This window comes from Ictidomys tridecemlineatus, chromosome 2 (assembly GCF_052094955.1).
Source record: "Ictidomys tridecemlineatus isolate mIctTri1 chromosome 2, mIctTri1.hap1, whole genome shotgun sequence".
In the NCBI taxonomy this organism is placed as follows: Eukaryota; Metazoa; Chordata; class Mammalia; order Rodentia; family Sciuridae; genus Ictidomys; species Ictidomys tridecemlineatus.
This window is the reverse complement of record NC_135478.1, coordinates 11,850,757-11,872,010: the sequence shown is the minus strand read 5'-3', so window position 1 is coordinate 11,872,010 and position 21,254 is coordinate 11,850,757. Positions and strand designations below refer to the sequence as shown.

The window sequence follows — 21,254 nt, the reverse complement described above, 5'->3', positions numbered from 1 at the left end:
AGACAGATGGCCATTTTATAAGGATTTATTCTGCCATCTATTATTTTCCTACCAGATGGATATTTAACTGTGTTATATGAAATGTCCACACACACTAAACATCATTCTAAATTCATTCTTAAGAAATAATTGAGCACTTATCACCTGCAACAATTTTATAAGAACATTATCTGCTATATTCTAATGTGTAAAAGTCTTTGTCAATTTAATTATTATTTCATGCTGATATTTTAAAAATGCTGTATATCATCTTTTTGTTTTTTTTCAGTTCTTTTTCAATTTCTTTTTTTTTTGGAAAACCATGAAAATAGCAGCTCCAGTGGCTCAGGATGTTGGTTAGTGTAGAGCACTTGCAAACACAGAGAAGGCCAAGAGTTCACAACACACCCACCCACACACACACACACACAGAACCTCTAATCTCCATTATACCTGCTTTTGTTTTTCTCATATTTGCTTCACCCTTAGGCATGCTATTTGATTATTTCTTTTCAAAACAGCTTTATTGAGTTGTAATTAATATTTAGAGGGCCACATGGAGTTGATGTGTATAATTCAGTGAGGAGGCACAGTTGCCCATACATGTGATATGTGATTAGCACCAAAATGCAATAGACTGTGATTTGCCTCTGAGTGGATGTGCTCTGTCCATCATTGGGATGTAGGAGCTTTGGTTGAGGAGGCTTAACCTGTGCCTGGAACATGGCCAGTACTCAAAATGTGCTCCTCCATGGTAATAAGTAATTTCTCACTAAAAATATGCAAAACATGCGCTGTGGATAAAAGCTTAGAGTTAGACAGAAATTCTTACTCAGTAATGACACTAGAAATATGTGAGGATGATCTGACCTAGAAACAAAATATAAATCAATTTCTTGGGTGGAAACTATAAATTGTCCCATTTCTATTTATTTATTCATTTATTTTTGGGGGTATTGGAAAGTGAACCCAGTGGCACATTGAGCCACACTGCAGGCTTTTATATTTTGAGACAGGGTCCTGTGAAGTTGCATAGGGTCTTTCTACATTGCTGAGGCTGGCCTTGAGTTTGCACTCCTCCTGCCTCAGCCTCCTGAGCTGATGGAATTACAGGTATGTGCCACCAGATCTGGCAAAATTCTTCCATTTCAATCAAATCAGTGTTGTCTATGTGTGTGAAAATGTCCTATTATTTATGTTTTCTTTGTAGGCATATCCACCACATGGAACCAGGGAACAATACAAGAATTTCAGAATTTCTTCTGCTGAGATTTTCAGAGGATTCAGAACTGCAGCCCCTCATCTTTGGGCTGTTCCTCTCTGTGTATCTGGTCACTGTGCTGGGGAACCTGCTCATCATCCTGGCCACCATCTCAGACTCACACCTGCACACACCCATGTACTTCTTCCTCTCCAACCTGTCCTTTGTGGACATCTGCCTCACCTCCACCACCATCCCCAAGATGCTGGTGAACCTCCAGACACAGAACAAGGCCATTACCTACGCAGGCTGCATCACCCAGATGTGCTTTTTCTTTATTTTTGTGGAGTTGGACAACTTCCTCCTGGCTGTGATGGCCTATGACCGGTTGGTGGCCATCTGCCACCCACTGCACTACACTGTCATCATGAATCCCAGGCTCTGTGGTTTGCTGGTTCTGGTGTGCTGGATCCTGAGTGTCCTGCATGCCCTGTTACAGAGCTTAATGGTGTTGCGACTGTCCTTCTGCACACACTCAGAAATCCCCCACTTTTTCTGTGAATGTAACCAGGTGATCCGACTTGCCTGTTCTGACACCTTTCTGAATGACATGGTGATGAATTTTGCATCTGTGTTGCTGGGAGGTGGCCCCCTCACTGGCATCCTTTACTCCTACTGCAAGATAGTGTCCTCCATCCGTGCAATGTCATCAGCTCAGGGCAAGTACAAAGCCTTCTCCACCTGTGCGTCTCACCTCTTTGTGGTCCTCTTATTTTATGGCACAGGCCTGGGTGTGTACTTTAGTTCTGCTGCAGCCCAGAGTTCACCCTCCAGTTCAACAGCCTCTGTGATGTACACCGTGGTCACCCCCCTGCTGAACCCCTTCGTCTACAGCCTGAGGAATAAGGATGTGAAGGGAGCCCTGAGAAGGCTCTTTGGAGGGAAACTGTAGGAGGGTTCAGAAGCCCATGTTCAGGACTGCAGGCAGCAAAGCCTCGGAGCAAGAGTTGGGGTTTCTGATGAATTTGGGAATGTAAAGCTTCTACCTTTTGTTTTTCTTCCTGCAGATTCATTGCTCTGATTTCAACAACTCTCTACCATTTAACAACTCCCTTCATTCAGCTTCCTGGTTCTCTGATATTCAATAGTTTTTCCCTTCTTTTGATTTTCTAAATTCTTCTAAATATTGCACCAGAAACCTGTGTAAATGCCCACTGGTGTCATGGGACAGGAGGGATTAAGTATTACAAATCATTCTTCCCTCTTGAAATATTGTATTGATTAATTTCTTTTTGTTTTACTGAAAAATATTCATGTGTGTTGCTCTGTCCGTGGGCACCTGAGGTGGGTTTTGTAATTTTTAGTAGACGAAAATGTGACAATGAAGTGTTTCTCCTTTGCATGGTCAATCCTGTGTGTGTGAATGCTTTAAGTATTCCTCTTGATGAGTTGGACTGAGTGTTATAGTGTTTCTTGTAACAGGTTATTGGGTCTTAAAGATAAATTAAAATTTCAAGTGGACATGTTTAAAAGTTCCCTGGATTAGATCAAGACACCCTTGGAGATCATTTTTCCACCTACTACAATTTCTTTTTCAGGATGATATTAGTTGTCATTCAAGAGCCCTTGTATGGAATTACAGCTGGGCATGGTGGAGCACAGCTTAAACCAAGAGTGTGGAGCTTGCAGCTGGAGGATGGTCATTATGAAACCAGGCTGAGCAAGTTAGGGATACTGGGCTTAATGAATAAACAAATAAGAGTTAGGGCATGTTTTGCAGTTGTAGACCACCTCTGAGTTCAATCCTCAAAACCAAAAAATGATAATAATGATGATGACAACATCAACAACAATATGCATAAATCAATACAGACTCTAGAGCGAGTGAACATCTTCCTTCAGAAAATACACAAAATAGTAACATATAAGGGCAAATAATAACATAAATAAAAATAATAACATACTAAGGGGAGAAAACCTAAAAGTACCTACACAGAGCATCACAGCCTTGCTGCTCGAAGAGAGGTCCACAGAGAAGGACCTGCAGTACCAGGACCACCTTGTTAGAATGCAGAGTTCCTGCAACCACAGGAGTACTATGGCCTCAGAATTTGCATCTGAACTTGCATCCCTGGTAATTCTTCTGCATGATGATATAGGTATAGAATGGGTTTTGATCACCCTTCCCTGTAGACATTTGGGGGCAGGATGATTATTTGTGTTGGGAGCTGTTCTGGGTGTTGTAAATGGTTAATACCACTGTTCAGACATTGTTAATTATCCCCAGGGGAAAAATATATGTAGATGAAAACCAAAGGCCTATATTTGAGAAGTGAAAGCATCATGTCAGAATTCAAATGAAGGTCTCATCCCTCCTCAGGGTGTAGCATTTGTCAGCCCATTTTCTGCCATGGAGATGGAAGTCATAATAGTATCACTATATAAAATAGACTCAATAGAATAGAGTTCAATAAAATAAAGTTTCCTGGTTCGTGTTGGGAATTAAGCTCAGAGTATGATGGATAAAGTGAGCCAATCCCATCTTTTCCTAATAAACATTTTTTAAATGAAGGACTGAAAGGGAGCTCTTTGCTAGTATCAAAAGGACAATTTCCTGATAGTATAGGAAAGGGTCACAAAGGCAGGAAGTATAATGCCCAAGGCTTTATACATTGGAACCCAACTCTTTCCATTGTTAAAGAGGGCATGACTATTTTCTGGGGATACCAGGTGCTTACTGCCCAGCCTGAGTCCATGCTTTAAGACACATGAGCTCTGGTCATGATGAGCTCATCAGCGTGAGACTCAGAAAACACTTAGGGTCACAGGAAGGATGAAGTGCCTCTGGAAGGCAGCAGATAAATCCATGGAGGAATAATAAAAACTAAGTTTACTGGACTACAAATGGGTCTCCTGGGAACAGAGAATCAGCAGGATGAATTTCCTGTCTCTCTAGACCAGTGTCCCCAAGGAGAACAAGAGAGAAATGAGCTAATGGGCAGATATAGGGAGCTGAGGCTCTCTGCTCTGATGTGGTCCCTCAGTGCACAGCCCTGCGCTGGACAGGACGTGGAGGTATGTTTGAGGTCTTCAGTCTGCCCAGGATGCCAGCACTTGACTCCTTCCTGCTGTGTTTTCTGAGGACAGATCTTCAGTCACCATCAAGCCCACCCATGCAGGACTTTGCACTTCCACAGGGAGACCTTCCTCCCAGAGCTGGTCTCCAGGTGAGTCTGGGAGCTCAGTGGACACTGCAGGATTGCAGCAGAGAGAATGGAACCCACGAGTTTATAGCTGAGGTCAGGGGAGAGCCAGGCTGAGCTAGCCCAGAGCAGGGCTGCTATGGCCTGATGGATGATTTATTCACAGGCTGCATTGATTTATAACACTTAGCTGAGAAGTGGACATTGCCCTGGTTAACTCAGGGTTCACTGCTGACCATGAAATGGAGCTAACAGAGGCTGAAGAGCAGATTCGAGGAAGCGTCCAGTGCCCACAGAGAAAGAACAGAGGTCCAATTATATTTGCAATTGAAGGAGTAGAGGAATAAAAAGATCTTGAGTAAAAATCTTGCAAAAAATATCTTACCACAAAAGTCCATGGGACATAAAATTTAAAGTATTGTTTTCTCTACAGTAACATTGAAAAATATAATTTTACAGGTGAATAGAGATATGCCTAGAGCATTACCATAGAATGATTTGAACATCTTTCGGGCTGAATATGCCCGTTATTTGTTACCTGTTTCTTAGTGTGTTGCAAAGGGCTTTGCCAGTTTCTCTATAGTGTACTTGATAGGAGTCCCCCACCCACTGTTTCCAATATAATCATTTTAAACTTCTTAAAATCTTATTTGTTTTAATTAGTTATACATGGCAATAGAATGAATTTATGCACTTTGATATATCATACATAAACGGGGTATAATTTCTAATTGTGTTGATTGTTCACTTTGGAGAATCACATAGGTCATGCAGATTCTGTTTGCTTATTATTTACAAAAATCCTGAGTAAGATCTTGCAAAAATTATCTTACCACAAAAGCTCATGGGTAACAGATTTAAAGTACTCTTTTCTCTATAGTAACATTGAAAAATATAATTTGCAGGCAATTAGAGATATGCCTATAGCTTTACTGTCGAATGATTTAAAACCTGTGAGGCTGAGGATCCCTTTGGTGTGTTAGCTATTTCCTGTGTGTTGCAAAGGGTTGTGTCGTTTTCTCTGTGATGTACTTGATAGGAGTCCTCCCTGCACTGTTTTCCAATACATACTTTTAAAGAGATTATTGGATGTTTTTCTTCCACATCCTGCCTATATTCATGTAGGCTAGAGTAGAGATGTTTTGATTGGGACTGTTTGCTAATTTGTGAGTTTTGTACTTTCTAGTCTATCAATTGATTGTATTTGCTTGCTCATTGTTTTGTTCTCAAGCTGTGGGTGATTAAGATTTTTATTTTTCAGTCCTCCTTTTAAATAAAAAATGGTATTGGAGGTTCTCCTGCACCCCTAGTGCTACATCACCTGAGATATACATTTCCAACTTGTTTTCACATCTCTGTGTTAATTACTGTGTCTTTTGTCTTTTCTGATCTGATGCATTGCTAAGAAAGGTATCACTTTTAGACATTAAAAGGCATTCATGCTTATTTCTCTCTTGACACAAGCTCATTTTATTTTTGTTGAGCCTATTTAAATGTACATATTTTTATGAGAGATATTAAAACTTTACATATTTTCAGTATAAGCAGTTCATTTGTATTATTTTCTATGTATTTGGTAGCATAGTCTTGAATTCATAACCCATGTTGATATCATTAAACAACTCATATTTTACATCTTTCCCATGGATGTTTTAGATTTTTTTATTCCATTTGGTTTCAATCAGTGCCTGCTGAGTGAGTGTATTTAAAAGTAACATGGAACCCTGTCAACCAGTATAGAGGGCATTTTTAACCAATAATAGGATAAAATTTAAGACTCGATGTAGTAGAATGTAGGCTGTTGTCAGCAGAGGCAGGAAAGGCACTGGGAGGAGCCAGGGAGGCCTGGTAACTGCAGCAGTCAGCAGTCACAGGAGGAAGGGGTCCCCTGTCCCAGCACACAGTGGGATTTTTGCAGTCTAAAACCATTTATCACACATTTTTATGTCCAAAATTTTATAACCCTAAGAAGAAAACGTAATATTAGTTACAAAACACTATGCTAGTTTTTGATATCACATTTTTCATAAATGTTAGAAAGTCTCGAACACAAGGAAATGATAAATGTTTAAGGAGGAACAAGTGCTAATGACCCTGATTTGAGCGTTCTATGTTGCACACAGATATTGAATAATCACATGAGGCCCTGCTAGTGGGTACAGCTTCTCTGTGTCACTTAAAAAAAATCTAGGATCATGCTGAATTCCATAGAGCAGTTGCTTATCATGTAAAAGTTCCTGGGTTTAACTTCAGCCTTGCAAAAAGACCCAAAGCAAAGTAAAACAAAACAAAAAAAAAAAATGGAAAAAAAGCCAAAAGCCAAAATGAAAGAAAGGTGTCACCTTTAGACATTTGCAAAGGAAAAAAATCAATAATAAATGTGAGATATTATGTCAAATTAGAAACAAAACAAAAATCCATAAACTCATTGCATTAGATGAAAATCAATAATTACACTAAGCTTACTAACACTGTAATTCTGTTTTTATATAAGTTCTTATTTATTTTTGAGCTTTTCTTCCTATACTCTGCATCCTGGTAAGCTCATAACCCTGTATACAAATGCAGGAATAGGCTCCTGTGCACAGCATTCATTCCCTCTGTTTAGTGCTGGGGTCTTTTCTAGCATGTCCCCTCTTTCCTTCTCCCTCAAAGATGTCTACTGAGTTCCTTCAAATCAACCAACATAATGCACTTTAGATACTTCAAAGGATGCTAAGCAGTTCACAATGGGGCTGTGATACCCATACTTTTGGTTGTCTTTTTTATGTTTTTTAACACTGATTTACTATTACATCACTGCTGCAAAAATATTTTGCTACTGTTAATTTCAAAGTGGTTTTTGAATCATGAGTGATATTTGTGCCCCAGGGGACATTGAGTGGTGTCCAAAGATTTTTTTCCTATCACGAGAGGTCAGGGATGCTTCTAAATGTCCTACAATGTACAGGACAGCCCTGTCTCAAAGAGTGATCATACCAGAATGTTGTCAGCGAGAATATTAAGAAGCCTTGGGTAAAAGAATATCTTCACCTTTAACATTCATCCCTGTCTGCAGCATGTCTCACCAGGACATGGTACCAGGTCACCTGTCTCCCACCACCTCAGAGAGTTCCTCTTTTCTGTTTGAAAATTCCAATCACACCAGTTGAAGGGCTCTTTAGGGTCTTTTCCAAGGCAGAAGAGTGTGAAAGTGATATCTTGCTGTTTTCTTCACAGCTTGGAGCTAATCCTTGATCTTATCATCACCATTTTGATCTCCCTAGGATTGATCTCTGCCTATTTTTCTATCATTATCAGCATTTCAAGGTATGTTAGAATTACTTTTTCTCCACCGACAGTTGGGGTAATTTTTTGACTATTAAGTAGTTTCATATTGAATTTAATGATATGTGTTTACCATTTTATACCTGAGTTTCTTGCCTTACAATGTAATGGTTCAGTGTAGATTTTATATATCCTGTCGAATACATTTTCATCTCAAATGTATCTTGCATTTTTACACTGAAGTCTTTAATCTGTCTTATTGTTGGTAAATGTGTGAGCTAGGAGATCAACTTCATCTTCTCTGAGACAGATGGCCATTTTATAAGGATTTATTCTGCCATCTAGTATTTTCCTACCAGATGGATATTTAACTGTGTTATATGAAATGTCCACACACACTAAACATCATTCTAAATTCATTCTTAAGAAATAATTGAGCACTTATCACCTGCAACAATTTCATAAGAACATTATCTGCTATATTCTAGTGTGTGAAAAGTCTTTGTCAATTTAATTATTATTTCATGCTCATATTTTAAAAATGCTGTATCTCATCTTTTAAATTTTTTTCAGTTCCTTTTCAATTTCTTTTTGTTTGGAAAACCATGAAAATAGCAGCTCCAGTGGCTCAGGATGTTGGTTAGTGTAGAGCACTTGCAAACACAGAGAAGGCCAAGAGTTCACAACACACACACACACACACACACACACACACACACACACACAGAACCTCTAATCTCCATTATACCTGCTTTTGTTTTTCTCATATTTGCTTCACCCTCAGTCATGCTATGTGATTATTTCTTTTTAGAACAGCTTTATTGAGTTGTAATTAATATTTAAAGGGCCACATAGAGTTGATGTGTATAATTCAGTGAGGGGGCACAGTTGCCCATACATGTGATATGTGATTAGCACCAAAATGCAATAGACTGTGATTTGCCTCTGTGTGGATGTGCTCTGTCCATCATTGGGATGTAGGAGCTTTGGTTGAGGAGGCTTAACCTGTGCCTGGAACATGGCCAGTACTCTGCATGTGCTCCTCCATGGTAAGAAGTAATTTCTCACTAAAAATATACAAAACATGCGCTGTGGATAAAAGCTTAGAGTTAGACAGAAATTCTTACTCAGTAATGGCACGAGGGATATGTGAGGATGATCTGACCTAGAAACAAAAGATAAATCAATTTCTCGGCTGGAAACTATAAATTGTTCCATTTCTATTTATTTATTTATTTATTTTGGGGGGGAATGGAAATTGAACCCAGTGGCACAGTGAGCCACACTGCAGGCTTTTATATTTTGAGACGGGGTCCTGGGAAGTTGCATAGGGCCTTTCTACATTGCTGAGGCTGGCCTTGAGTTTGCACTCCTCCTGCCTCAGCCTCCTGAGCTGATGGAATTACAGGTATGTGCCACCAAATCTGGCAAAATTCTTCCATTTCAATCAAATCAGTGTTGTCTATGTGTGTGAAAATGTCCTATTATTTATGTTTTCTTTGTAGGCATATCCACCACATGGAACCAGGGAACAATACAAGAATTTCAGAATTTCTTCTGCTGGGATTTTCAGAGGATCCAGAGCTGCAGCCCCTCATCTTTGGGCTGTTCCTCTCTGTGTACCTGGTCACTGTGCTGGGGAACCTGCTCATCATCCTGGCCACCATCTCAGACTCCCACCTGCACACGCCCATGTACTTCTTCCTCTCCAACCTGTCCTTTGTGGACATCTGCCTCACCTCCACCACCATCCCCAAGATGCTGGTGAACCTCCAGACACAGAACAAGGCCATTACCTACGCAGGCTGCATCACCCAGATGTGTCTTTTCTTTATTTTTGTAGGGTTGGACAACTTTCTCCTGACTGTGATGGCCTATGATAGGTATGTGGCCATCTGCCACCCACTGCACTACACTGTTATCATGAGTCCCAGGCTCTGTGGTTTGCTGGTTCTGGTGTGCTGGATCTTGAGTGTCCTGCATGCCCTGTTACAGAGCTTAATGGTGTTGCGACTGTCCTTCTGCACACACTCAGAAATCCCCCACTTTTTCTGTGAACTTAACCACGTGATCCGACTTGCCTGTTCTGACACCTTTCTGAATGACATGGTGATGAATTTTGCATCTGTGTTGCTGGGAGGTGGCCCCCTCACTGGCATCCTTTACTCCTACTGCAAGATAGTGTCCTCCATCCGTGCAATGTCATCAGCTCAGGGCAAGTACAAAGCCTTCTCCACCTGTGCATCTCACCTCTCCGTGGTCTTCTTATTTTATGGCACAGGCCTGGGTGTGTACTTTAGTTCTGCTGCAGCCCAGAGCTCACCCTCCAGTGCAACAGCCTCTGTGATGTACACCATGGTCACCCCCATGCTGAACCCCTTCATCTACAGCCTGAGGAATAAGGATGTGAAGGGAGCCCTGAGAAGGCTCTTTGGAGGGAAACTGTAGGAGGGTTCAGAAGCCCATGCTCAGGACTGCAGGCAGCAAAGCCTCGGAGCCAGAGTTGGGGTTTCTGATGAATTTGGGAATGTAAAGCTTCTACCTTCTGTTTTACTTCCTGCAGATTCATTGCTCTGATTTCAACAACTCTCTACCATTTAACAACTCCCTTCATTCAGCTTCCTGGTTTCTCTGATATTCAATAGTTTTTCCCTTCTTTTGATTTTCTAAATTCTTCTAAATATTGGACCAAAAACCTGTGTAAATGCCCACTGGTGTCATGGGACAGGAGGGATTAAGTAATACAAATCATTCTTCCCTCTTGAAATATTGTATTGATTAATTTCTTTTTGTTTTACTGAAAAATATTCATGGGTGTTGCTCTGTCCGTGGGCACCTGAGGTGGGTTTTGTAATTTTTAGTAGAGGAAAATGTGACAGTGAAGTGTTTCTCCTTTGCATGGTCAATCCTGTGTGTGTGAATGCTTTAAGTATTCCTTTTGATGAGTTGGACTGAGTGTTGTAGTGTTTCTTGTAACAGGTTATTGGGTCTTAAAGATAAATTAAAATTTCAAGTGGACATGTTTAAAAGTTCCCTGGATTAGATCAAGACACCCTTGGAGATCATTTTTACACCTACTACAATTTCTTTTTCAGGATGATATTAGTTGTCATTCAAGAGCCCTTGTATGGAATTACAGCTGGGCATGGTGGAGCACAGCTTTAAACCAAGAGTGTGGAGCTTGCAGCTGGAGGATGGTCATTGTGAAACCAGGCTGAGCAAGTTAGAGAGACCCGGCTAAATGAATAAACAAATAAGAGTTAGGGCATGTTTTGCAGTGGTAGACCACCTCTGAGTTCAATCCTCAAAACCAAAAAATGATAATAATGATGATGACAACATCTACAACAATATGCAGAAATCAATACAGACTCTAGAGCGAGTGAACATCTTCCTTCAGAAAATACACAAAATAGTAACATATAAGGGCAAATAATAACAAATAAAAATAATAACATACTAAGGGGAGAAAACCTAAAAGTACCTACACAGAGCATCACAGCCTTGCTGCTTGAAGAGAGGTCCACAGAGAAGGACCTGCAGTACCAGGACCACCTTGTTAGAATGCAGAGTTCCTGCAACCACAGGAGTACTATGGCCTCAGAATTTGCATCTGAACTTGCATCCCTGGTAATTCTTCTGCATGATGATATAGGTATAGAATGGGTTTTGATCACCCTTCCCTGTAGACATTTGGGGGCAGGATAATTATTTGTGTTGGGAGCTGTTCTGGGTGTTGTAAATGGTTAATACCACTGTTCAGACATTGTTAATTATCCCCAGGGGAAAAATATATGTAGATGAAAACCAAAGGCCTATATTTGAGAAGAGAAAGCATCATGTCAGAATTCAAATGAAGGTCCCATCCCTCCTCAGGGTGTAGCATTTGTCAGCCCATTTTCTGCCATGGAGACGGAAGTCATAATAGTATCACTAAATAAAATAGACTCAATAGAATAGAGTTCAATAAAATAAAGTTTCCTGGTTCGTGTTGGGAATTAAGCTCAGAGTATGATGGATAAAGTGAGCCAATCCCATCTTTTCCTAATAAACATTTTTTAAATGAAGGACTGAAAGGGAGCTCTTTGCTAGTATCAAAAGGACAATTTCCTGATAGTATAGGAAAGGGTCACAAAGGCAGGAAGTATAATGCCCAAGGCTTTATACATTGGAACCCAATTCTTTCCATTGTTAAAGAGGGCATGACTATTTTCTGGGGATACCAGGTGCTTACTGCCCAGCCTGAGTCCATGCTTTAAGACACATGAGCTCTGGTCCTGATAAGCTCATCAGCGTGAGACTCAGAAAACACTTAGGGTCACAGGAAGGATGAAGTGCCTCTGGAAGGCAGCAGATAAATCCATGGAGGAATAATAAAAACTAAGTTTACTGGACTACAAATGGGTCTCCTGGGAACAGAGAATCAGCAGGATGAATTTCCTGTCTTTGTAGACCAGTGTCCCCAAGGAGAACAAGAGAGAAATGAGCTAATGGGCAGATATAGGGAGCTGTGGCTCTCTGCTCTGATGTGGTCCCTCAGTGCACAGCCCTGCGCTGGACAGGACGTGGAGGTATGTTTGAGGTCTTCAGTCTGCCCAGGATGCCAGCACTTGACTCCTTCCTGCTGTGTTTTCTGAGGACAGATCTTCAGTCACCATCAAGCCCACCCATGCAGGACTTTGCACTTCCACAGGGAGACCTTCCTCCCAGAGCTGGTCTCCAGGTGAGTCTGGGAGCTCAGTGGACACTGCAGGATTGCAGCAGAGAGAATGGAACCCACGAGTTTATAGCTGAGGTCAGGGGAGAGCCAGGCTGAGCTAGCCCAGACAGGGTTGCTATGGCCTGATGGATGATTTATTCACAGGCTGCATTGATTTATAACACTTTGCTGAGAAGTGGACATTGCCCTGGTTAACTCAGGGTTCACTGCTGACCATGAAATGGAGCTAACAGAGGCTGAAGAGAAGATTGGAGGAAGCGTCCAGTGCCCACAGAGAAAGAACAGAGGTCCGATTATCTTTGCAATTGAAGGAGTAGAGGAATAAAAAGATCTTGAGTAAAAATCTTGCAAAAAATATCTTACCACAAAAGTCCATGGGACATAAATTTTAAAGTATTGTTTTCTCTACAGTAACATTGAAAAATATAATTTTACAGGTGAATAGAGATATGCCTAGAGCATTACCATAGAACGATTTGAACATCTTTGGGGCTGAATATGCCCGTTATTTGTTACCTGTTTCTTAGTGTGTTGCAAAGGGCTTTGCCAGTTTCTCTATAGTGTACTTGATAGGATTCCCCCACCCACTGTTTCCAATATAATCATTTTAAACTTCTTAAAATCTTATTTGTTTTAATTAGTTATACATGGCAATAGAATGAATTTATGCACTTTGATATATCATACATAAACGGGGTATAATTTCTAATTGTGTTGATTGTTCACTTTGGAGAATCACATAGGTCATGCAGATTCTGTTTGCTTATTATTTACAAAAATCCTGAGTAAGATCTTGCAAAAATTATCTTACCACAAAAGCTCATGGGTAACAGATTTAAAGTACTCTTTTCTCTATAGTAACATTGAAAAATATAATTTGCAGGCAATTAGAGATATGCCTATAGCTTTACTGTCGAATGATTTAAAACCTGTGAGGCTGAGGATCCCTTTGGTGTGTTAGCTATTTCCTGTGTGTTGCAAAGGGTTGTGTCGTTTTCTCTGTGATGTACTTGATAGGAGTCCTCCCTGCACTGTTTTCCAATACATACTTTTAAAGAGATTATTGGATGTTTTTCTTCCACATCCTGCCTATATTCATGTAGGCTAGAGTAGAGATGTTTTGATTGGGACTGTTTGCTAATTTGTGAGTTTTGTACTTTCTAGTCTATCAATTGATTGTATTTGCTTGCTCATTGTTTTGTTCTCAAGCTGTGGGTGATTAAGATTTTTATTTTTCAGTCCTCCTTTTAAATAAAAAATGGTATTGGAGGTTCTCCTGCACCCCTAGTGCTACATCACCTGAGATATACATTTCCAACTTGTTTTCACATCTCTGTGTTAATTACTGTGTCTTTTGTCTTTTCTGATCTGATGCATTGCTAAGAAAGGTATCACTTTTAGACATTAAAAGGCATTCATGCTTATTTCTCTCTTGACACAAGCTCATTTTATTTTTGTTGAGCCTATTTAAATGTACATATTTTTATGAGAGATATTAAAACTTTACATATTTTCACGATAAGCAGTTCATTTGTATTTTTTTCTACACATTTGGTAACGTAGTCTTGAATTCTTAACCCATGTTGATATCATTAAAGAACTCATATTTTACATCTTTCCCATGGATGTTTTAGATTTTTTCATTCCATTTGGTTTCAGTCAGTGCCTGCTGAATGAGTGTACTGAGAGTGACATGGAACCCTGTAAACCAGTATAGGGGGCATTTTTAAGCAAAAATAGGAGAGAATTTAAGACTCAATGTAGTAGAATGTAGGCTGTTGTCAGCAGAGGCAGGAAAGGCACTGGGAGGAGCCAGGGAGGCCTGGTAACTGCAGCAGTCAGCAGTCACAGGAGGAAGGGGCCCCTGTCCCAGCACACAGTGGGATTTTTGCAGTCTAAAACCATTTATCACACATTTTTATGTCCAAAATTTTATAACCCTAAGAAGAAAACGTAATATTAGTTACAAAACACTATGCTAGTTTTTGATATCACGTTTTTCATAAATGTTAGAAAGTCTCGAACACAAGGAAATGATAAATGTTTAAGGAGGAACAAGTGCTAATGACCCTGATTTGAGCATTCTATGTTGCATACAGATATTGAATGATCACATGAGGCCCTGCTAGTGGGTACAGCTTCTCTGTGTCAGTTAAAAAAACCTAGGGTCATGCTGAAGTCCATAGAGCAGTTGCTTATCATGTAAAAGTTCCTAGGTTTAACTTCAGCCTTGCAAAAAGACCCAAAGCAAAGTAAAACAAAACAAAACAAAATGGAAAAAAAGCCAAAAGCCAAAATGAAAGAAAGGTGTCACCTTTAGACATTTGCAAAGAAAAATCAATAATCAATGTGAGATATTATATCAAATTAGAAACAAAACAAAAATCCATAAACTCATTGCATTAGATAAAATCAATAATTACACTAAGCTTACTATCACTGTAATTCAGTTTTTATGAAGTTCTTAGTTATTTTTGAGCTTTTCTTCCTATACTCTGCATCCTGATAAGCTCATAACCCTTCATACAAATGCAGGAGTAGGCTCCTGTGCACAGCATTCATTCCCTCTGTTTAATGCTGGGGTCTTTTCTAGCCTGTCCCCTCTTCCCTTCGCCCTCAAAGATGTCTACTGAGTTCCTTCAAATCAACCAACATAATGCACTTTAGATATATCAAAGGATGCCAAGCAGTTCACAATGGGGCTGTGATACCCATACTTTTGGTTGTCTTTTTTATGTTTTTTAACACTGATTTACTATTACATCACTGCTGCAAAAATATTTTGCTACTGTTAATTTCAAAGTGGCTTTTGAATCATGAGTGATATTTGTGCCCCAGGGGACATTGGGTGGTGTCCAAAGATTTTTTTCCTCTCACGAGAGGTCAGGGATGCTTCTAAATGTCCTACAATGTACAGGGCAGCCCTGTCTCCAAGAGTGATCATAGCAGAATGTTGTCAGCGAGAATATTACGAAGCCTTGGGTAAAAGAATATGTTCACCTTTAATATTCATCCCTGTCTGCAGCATGTCTCACCAGGACATGGTACCAAGTCACCTGTCTCCCACCACCTCAGAGAGTTCATCTTTTCAGTTTGAAAATTCCAATCACACCAGTTTAAGGGCTCTTTAGGGTCTTTTCCAAGGCAGAAGGGTGTGAAAGTGATATCTTGCTGTTTTCTTCACAGCTTGGAGCTAATCTTTGATCTTATCATCACCATTTTGATCTCCCTAGGATTGATCTCTGCCTATTTTTCTACCATTATCAGCATTTCAAGGTATGTTACAATTACTGTTCCTCCACTGACTATTGGGGTAATTTTTGACTATTAAGTAGTTTCATATTGAATTTAATGATATGTGATTACCATTTTATACCTGAATTTCTTGCCTTACAATGTAATGGTTCAGTATAGATTTTATATATAATGTCAAATACATTTTCATCTCAAATATATTTTGCATTTTTACACTGAGGTCTTTAATGTGTCTTATTATTGGTAAATGTGTGAGCTAGGAGATCAACTTCATCTTCTCTGAGACAGATGGCCATTTTATAAGGATTTATTCTGTGATCTAGTATTTTCCTATCAGATGGATATTTAACTGTGTTATATGAAATGTCCACACACACTAAACATCATTCTAAATTCATTCTTAAGAAATTATTGAGCACTTATCACCTGCAACAATTTCATAGGAACATTATCTGCTATGTTCTAGTGTGTAAAAGTCTTTGTCATTTAATGATTATTTCATGCTGATATTTTTAAAGTGCTGTATATCATCTTTTTATTTTTTTTCAGTTCTTTTTCAATTTCTTTTTTTTTGGAAAACCATGAAAATAGCAGCTCCAGTGGTTCAGGATGTTGGTTAGTGTAGAGCACTTGCAAACACAGAAAAGGCCAAGAGTTCACAACACACACATACACACACACACACACACACACACACACACACACAAACACACAGAACCTTTAATCGACATTGTACCTGCTTTTGTTTTTCTCATGTTTGCTTCACCCTCAGGCATGCTATTTGATTATTTCTTTTTAAAACAACTTTATTGAGTTTTAATTAATATTTAAAGGACCACATGGAGTAATGTATATAATTCAGTGAGGAGGCACTGTTGCCAATACATGTGATATGTGATTAGCACCAAAATGCAATAGACTGTGATTTGCCTCTGTATGGATGTGCTCTGTCCATCATTGGGATGTAAGAGCTTTGGTTGAGGAGGCTTAACCTGTGCCTGGAACATGGCCAGTACTCTGCATGTGCTCCTCCATGGTAAGAAGTAATTTCTCACTAAAAATATACAAAACATGCGCTGTGGATAAAAGCTTAGAGTTAGACAGAAATTCTTACTCAGTAATGGCACGAGGGATATCTGAGGATGATCTGACCTAGAAACAAAATATAAATCAATTTCTTGGCTGGAAACTAGAAATTGTCTCATTTCTATTTATTTATTTATTTTGGGGGTAATGGAAATTGAACCCAGTGGCACAGTGAGCCACACTGCAGGGTTTTATATTTTGAGACAGGGTCCTGGGAAGTTGCATAGGGCCTTTCTACGTTGCTGAGGCTGGCCTTGAGTTTGCACTCCTCCTGCCTCAGCCTCCTGAGCTGATGGAATTACAGGTATGTGCCACCAGATCTGGCTAAATTCTTCCATTTCAATCAAATCAGTGTTGTCTATATGTGTGAAAAATGTCCTATTATTTATTTTTTCTTTGTAGGCATATCCACCACATGGAACCAGGGAACAATACAACAATTTCAGAATTTCTTCTTCTGGGATTTTCAGAGGATCCAGAGCTGCAGCCCCTCATCTTTGGGCTGTTCCTCTCTGTGTACCTGGTCACTGTGCTGGGGAACCTGCTCATCATCCTGGCCACCATCTCAGACTCCCACCTGCACACGCCCATGTACTTCTTCCTCTCCAACCTGTCCTTTGTGGACATCTGCCTCACCTCCACCACCATCCCCAAGATGCTGGTGAACATCCAGACACAGAACAAGGCCATTACCTACGCAGGCTGCATCACCCAGATGTGTCTTTTCTTTATTTTTGTAGGGTTGGACAACTTTCTACTGACTGTGATGGCCTATGATAGGTATGTGGCCATCTGCCACCCACTGCACTACACTGTTATCATGAATCCCAGGCTCTGTGGTTTGCTGGTTCTAGTGTGCTGGATCTTGAGTGTCCTGCATGCCCTGTTACAGAGCTTAATGGTGTTGCGACTGTCCTTCTGCACACACTCAGAAATCCCCCACTTTTTCTGTGAACTGAACCAGGTGATCCAACTTGCCTGTTCTGACACCTTTCTGAATGACATGGTGATGAATTTTGCATCTGTGTTGCTGGGAGGTGGCCCCCTCGCTGGCATCCTTTACTCCTACTCCAAGATCCTGTCCTCCATCCGTGCAATCTCATCAGCTCAGGGCAAGTACAAAGCCTTGTCTACCTGTGCATCTCACCTCTCCGTGGTCTTATTATTTTATGGCACAGGCCTGGGTGTGTACTTTAGTTCTGCTGCAGCCCAGAGCTCACCCTCCAGTGCAACAGCCTCTGTGATGTACACCATGGTCACCCCCATGCTGAACCCCTTCATCTACAGCCTGAGGAATAAGGATGTGAAGGGAGCCCTGAGAAGGCTCTTTGGAGGGAAACTGTAGGAGGGTTCAGAAGCTCATGCTCAGGACTGCAGGCAGCAAAGCCTCAGAGCCAGAGTTGGGGTTTCTGATGAGTTTGGGAATGTAAAGCTTCTACCTTCTGTTTTATTTCCTGCAGATTCATTGCTCTGATTTCAACCTCTCTCTACCATTTAACAACTCCCTTCATTCAGCTTCCTGGTTTCTCTGATATTCAATAGTTTCTCACTTCTTTTGATTTTCTAAATTCTTCTAAATATTGGACCAAAAACCTGTGTAAATGCCCACTGGTGTCATGGGACAGGAGGGATTAAGTATTACAAATCATTCTTCCCTCTTGAAATATTGTATTGATTAATTTCTTTTTGTTTTACTGAAAAATATTCATGTGTGTTGCTCTGTCCGTGGGCACCTGAGGTGGGTTTTGTAATTTTTAGTAGAGGAAAATGTGACAGTGAAGTGTTTCTCCTTTGCATGGTCAATCCTGTGTGTGTGAATGCTTTAACTATTCCTCTTGATGAGTTGGACTGAGTGTTGTAGTGTTTCTTGTAACAGGTTATTGGGGTCTTAAAGATAAATTAAAAATTTCAAGCTGACATATTTAAAAGTTCCCTGGATTAGATCAAGACACCCTTGGAGATCATTTTTACACCTACTACAATTTCTTTTTCAGGATGATATTAGTTGTCATTCAAGAGCCCTTGTATGGAATTACAGCTGGGCATGGTGGAGCACAGCTTTAAACCAAGAGTGTGGAGCTTGCAGCTGGAGGATGGTCATTGTGAAACCAGCATGAGCAAGTTAGAGAGACCCGGCTAAATGAATAAACAAATAAGAGTTAGGGCATGTTGTGCAGTGGTAGACCACCTCTGAGTTCAATCCTCAAAACCACAAAATGATAATAATGATGATGACAACAGCAACAACAATATGCAGAAATCAATACAGACTCTAGAGCGAGTGAACATCTTCCTTCAGAAAATACACAAAATAGTAACATATAAGGGCAAATAATAACATAAATAAAAATAATAACATACTAAGGGGAGAAAACCTAAAACTACCTACACAGAGCATCACAGCCTTGCTGCTCGAAAAGAGGTCCACAGAGAAGGACCTGCAGTACCAGGACCACCTTGTTAGAATGCAGAGTTTCTGCAACCACAGGAGTACTATGGCCTCATAATTTGCATCTGAACTTGCATCCCTGGTAATTCTTCTGCATGATGATATAGGTATAGAATGGGTTTTGATCACCTCTTCCCTGTAGACATTTGGGGGCAGGATAATTATTTGTGTTGGGAGCTGCTCTGGGTGTTGTAAATGGTTAGTACCACTGTTCAGACATTGTTAATTATCCCCAGGGGAAAAATATATGTAGATGAAAACCAAAGGCCTATATTTGAGAAGAGAAAGCATCATGTCAGAATTCAAATGAAGGTCCCATCCCTCCTCAAGCTGTAGCATTTGTAAGCTCATTTTCTGCCATGGAGACGGAAGTCATAATAATATCACTAAATAAAATAGACTCAATAGAATAGAGTTCAATAAAATGAAGTTTTCTGGTTCCTGTTGGGAATTAAGCTCAGAGTATGATGGATAAAGTGAACCAATCCCATATCTTCCTAATAAACATTTTTAAATGAAGGACTGAAAGGGAGGTCTTAGCTGGTATCAAAAGGACAATTTCCTGATAGTATAGGAAAGGGTCACAAAGGCAGGAAGTATAATGCCCAAGGCTTTATACATTGGAACCCAACTCTTTCCATTGTTAAAGAGGGCATGACTATTTTCTGGGGATACCAGGTGCTTACTGCCCAGCCTGAGTCCATGCTTTAAGACACATGAGCTCTGGTCATGATGAGCTCATCAGCGTGAGACTCAGAAAACACTTAGGGTCACAGGAAGGATGAAGTGCCTCCTGAAGGCAGCAGATGAATCCATGGAGGAATGATAAAAACTAAGTTTACTGGACTACAAATGGGTCTCCTGGGAACAGAGAATCAGCAGGATGAATTTCCTGTCTTTCTAGAACAGTGTCCCCAAGGAGAACAAGAGGGAAATGAGCTAATGAGCAGATATAGGGAGCTGTGGCTCTCTGCTCTGATGTGGTCCCTCAGTGCACAGCCTTGTGCTGGACAGGTCGTGGAGGTATCTTTGAGGTCTTCAGTCTGCCCAGGATGCCAGCACTTGACTCCTTCCTGCTGTGTTATCTGAGGACAGAGCTTCAGTCACCATCAAGCCCACCCAGGCAGGACCTTGCACTTCCACAGGGAGACCTTCCTCCCAGAGTTGGTCTCCAGGTGAGTCTGAGAGCTCAGTGGACACTGCAGGATTGCAGCAGAGAGAATGGAACCCACAACTCTATAGCTGAGGTCAGGGGAGAGCCAGGCTGAGCTAACCCAGAGCAGGGCTGCTGTGGCCACTTGCTGTCCTTATGGGTGATTTATTCACAGGCTGCATTGATACATAACACTTAGCTGAGAAGTGGACATTCCACTGGTTAACGCAGGGTTCACTGCTGAACATGAAGTGGTGCTAACAGAGGCTGAAGAGAAGAAGGGAGGGAGGCGTCCAGTGCTCCCAGAGAAAGAACAGAAGCTAAAGGATCTTTGCAATTAAGAGAGCAGAGGAATAGGGATTAAACTGTGGAGGGTGAAATTGTGAAGTTAGGGTGTATTTTGATGCATGTGCACTTAAGATGAGAAATATTTGATTATATTTATGTAGTGTCGACAATTCCTGAGTAAGATTATCTCACTGCAAATGTTCATGGGACATACATTTTAAAGTTTTTTTCTGTAATCTCATTAACAAAATAATTTACGAGGTGAATAGAGACATACCTAAGAGCCTTACTTTGTAATAGTTCATATATCTGCAAGCCTGAATATGTATGTGAGTTTGTTGGCCATGTGCTTCTTATTCTGCAACATCTATGCCAGTTTCTCTGTTGTATACTAGCAAGTTTTATCTGACCCCCCAATATTCTTTATTTTTTAGTACCAGAATTGAACTCAGAGGCCCTTGACCACTGAACCATATCCCCAGCTCTATTTTGTATTATATTTAGATACAGGGTCTCACTGATTTGCTGGCACCTTGCTATTGCTGAGATTAGCTTTGAACTTGCCATCCTCTTGCTTCAGCCTCCTGAGCCACTAAAATTACAGGGGTGCACCATCATGCCCAGCCCCTTGTATTCTGTATAGGAGATTATTG

General features: G+C 40.4%; 3 protein-coding genes across 3 annotated transcripts; all 3 read left to right on the top strand.

The window, feature by feature from the left end:
* Positions 1 to 1,202: 1,202 nt before the first annotated feature.
* LOC144369690 (olfactory receptor 7A10-like) lies at positions 1,203 to 2,132 on the top strand. The gene has a single exon (XM_078029827.1). It carries the CDS (start codon positions 1,203 to 1,205, stop codon positions 2,130 to 2,132), a length of 930 nt encoding a protein of 309 aa, XP_077885953.1.
* Positions 2,133 to 9,168: 7,036 nt separating this feature from the next.
* Positions 9,169 to 10,098, top strand: LOC144369681 (olfactory receptor 7A10-like). Its single transcript, XM_078029825.1, has one exon. It carries the CDS (start codon positions 9,169 to 9,171, stop codon positions 10,096 to 10,098), a length of 930 nt encoding a protein of 309 aa, XP_077885951.1.
* A 7,028-nt stretch (positions 10,099 to 17,126) lies between these two features.
* LOC101974317 (olfactory receptor 7A10) lies at positions 17,127 to 18,056 on the top strand. The gene has a single exon (XM_005336263.2). The coding sequence runs from the start codon at positions 17,127 to 17,129 to the stop codon at positions 18,054 to 18,056; it is 930 nt and encodes a 309-aa protein (XP_005336320.2).
* The last annotated feature ends 3,198 nt before the right edge of the window (positions 18,057 to 21,254 follow it).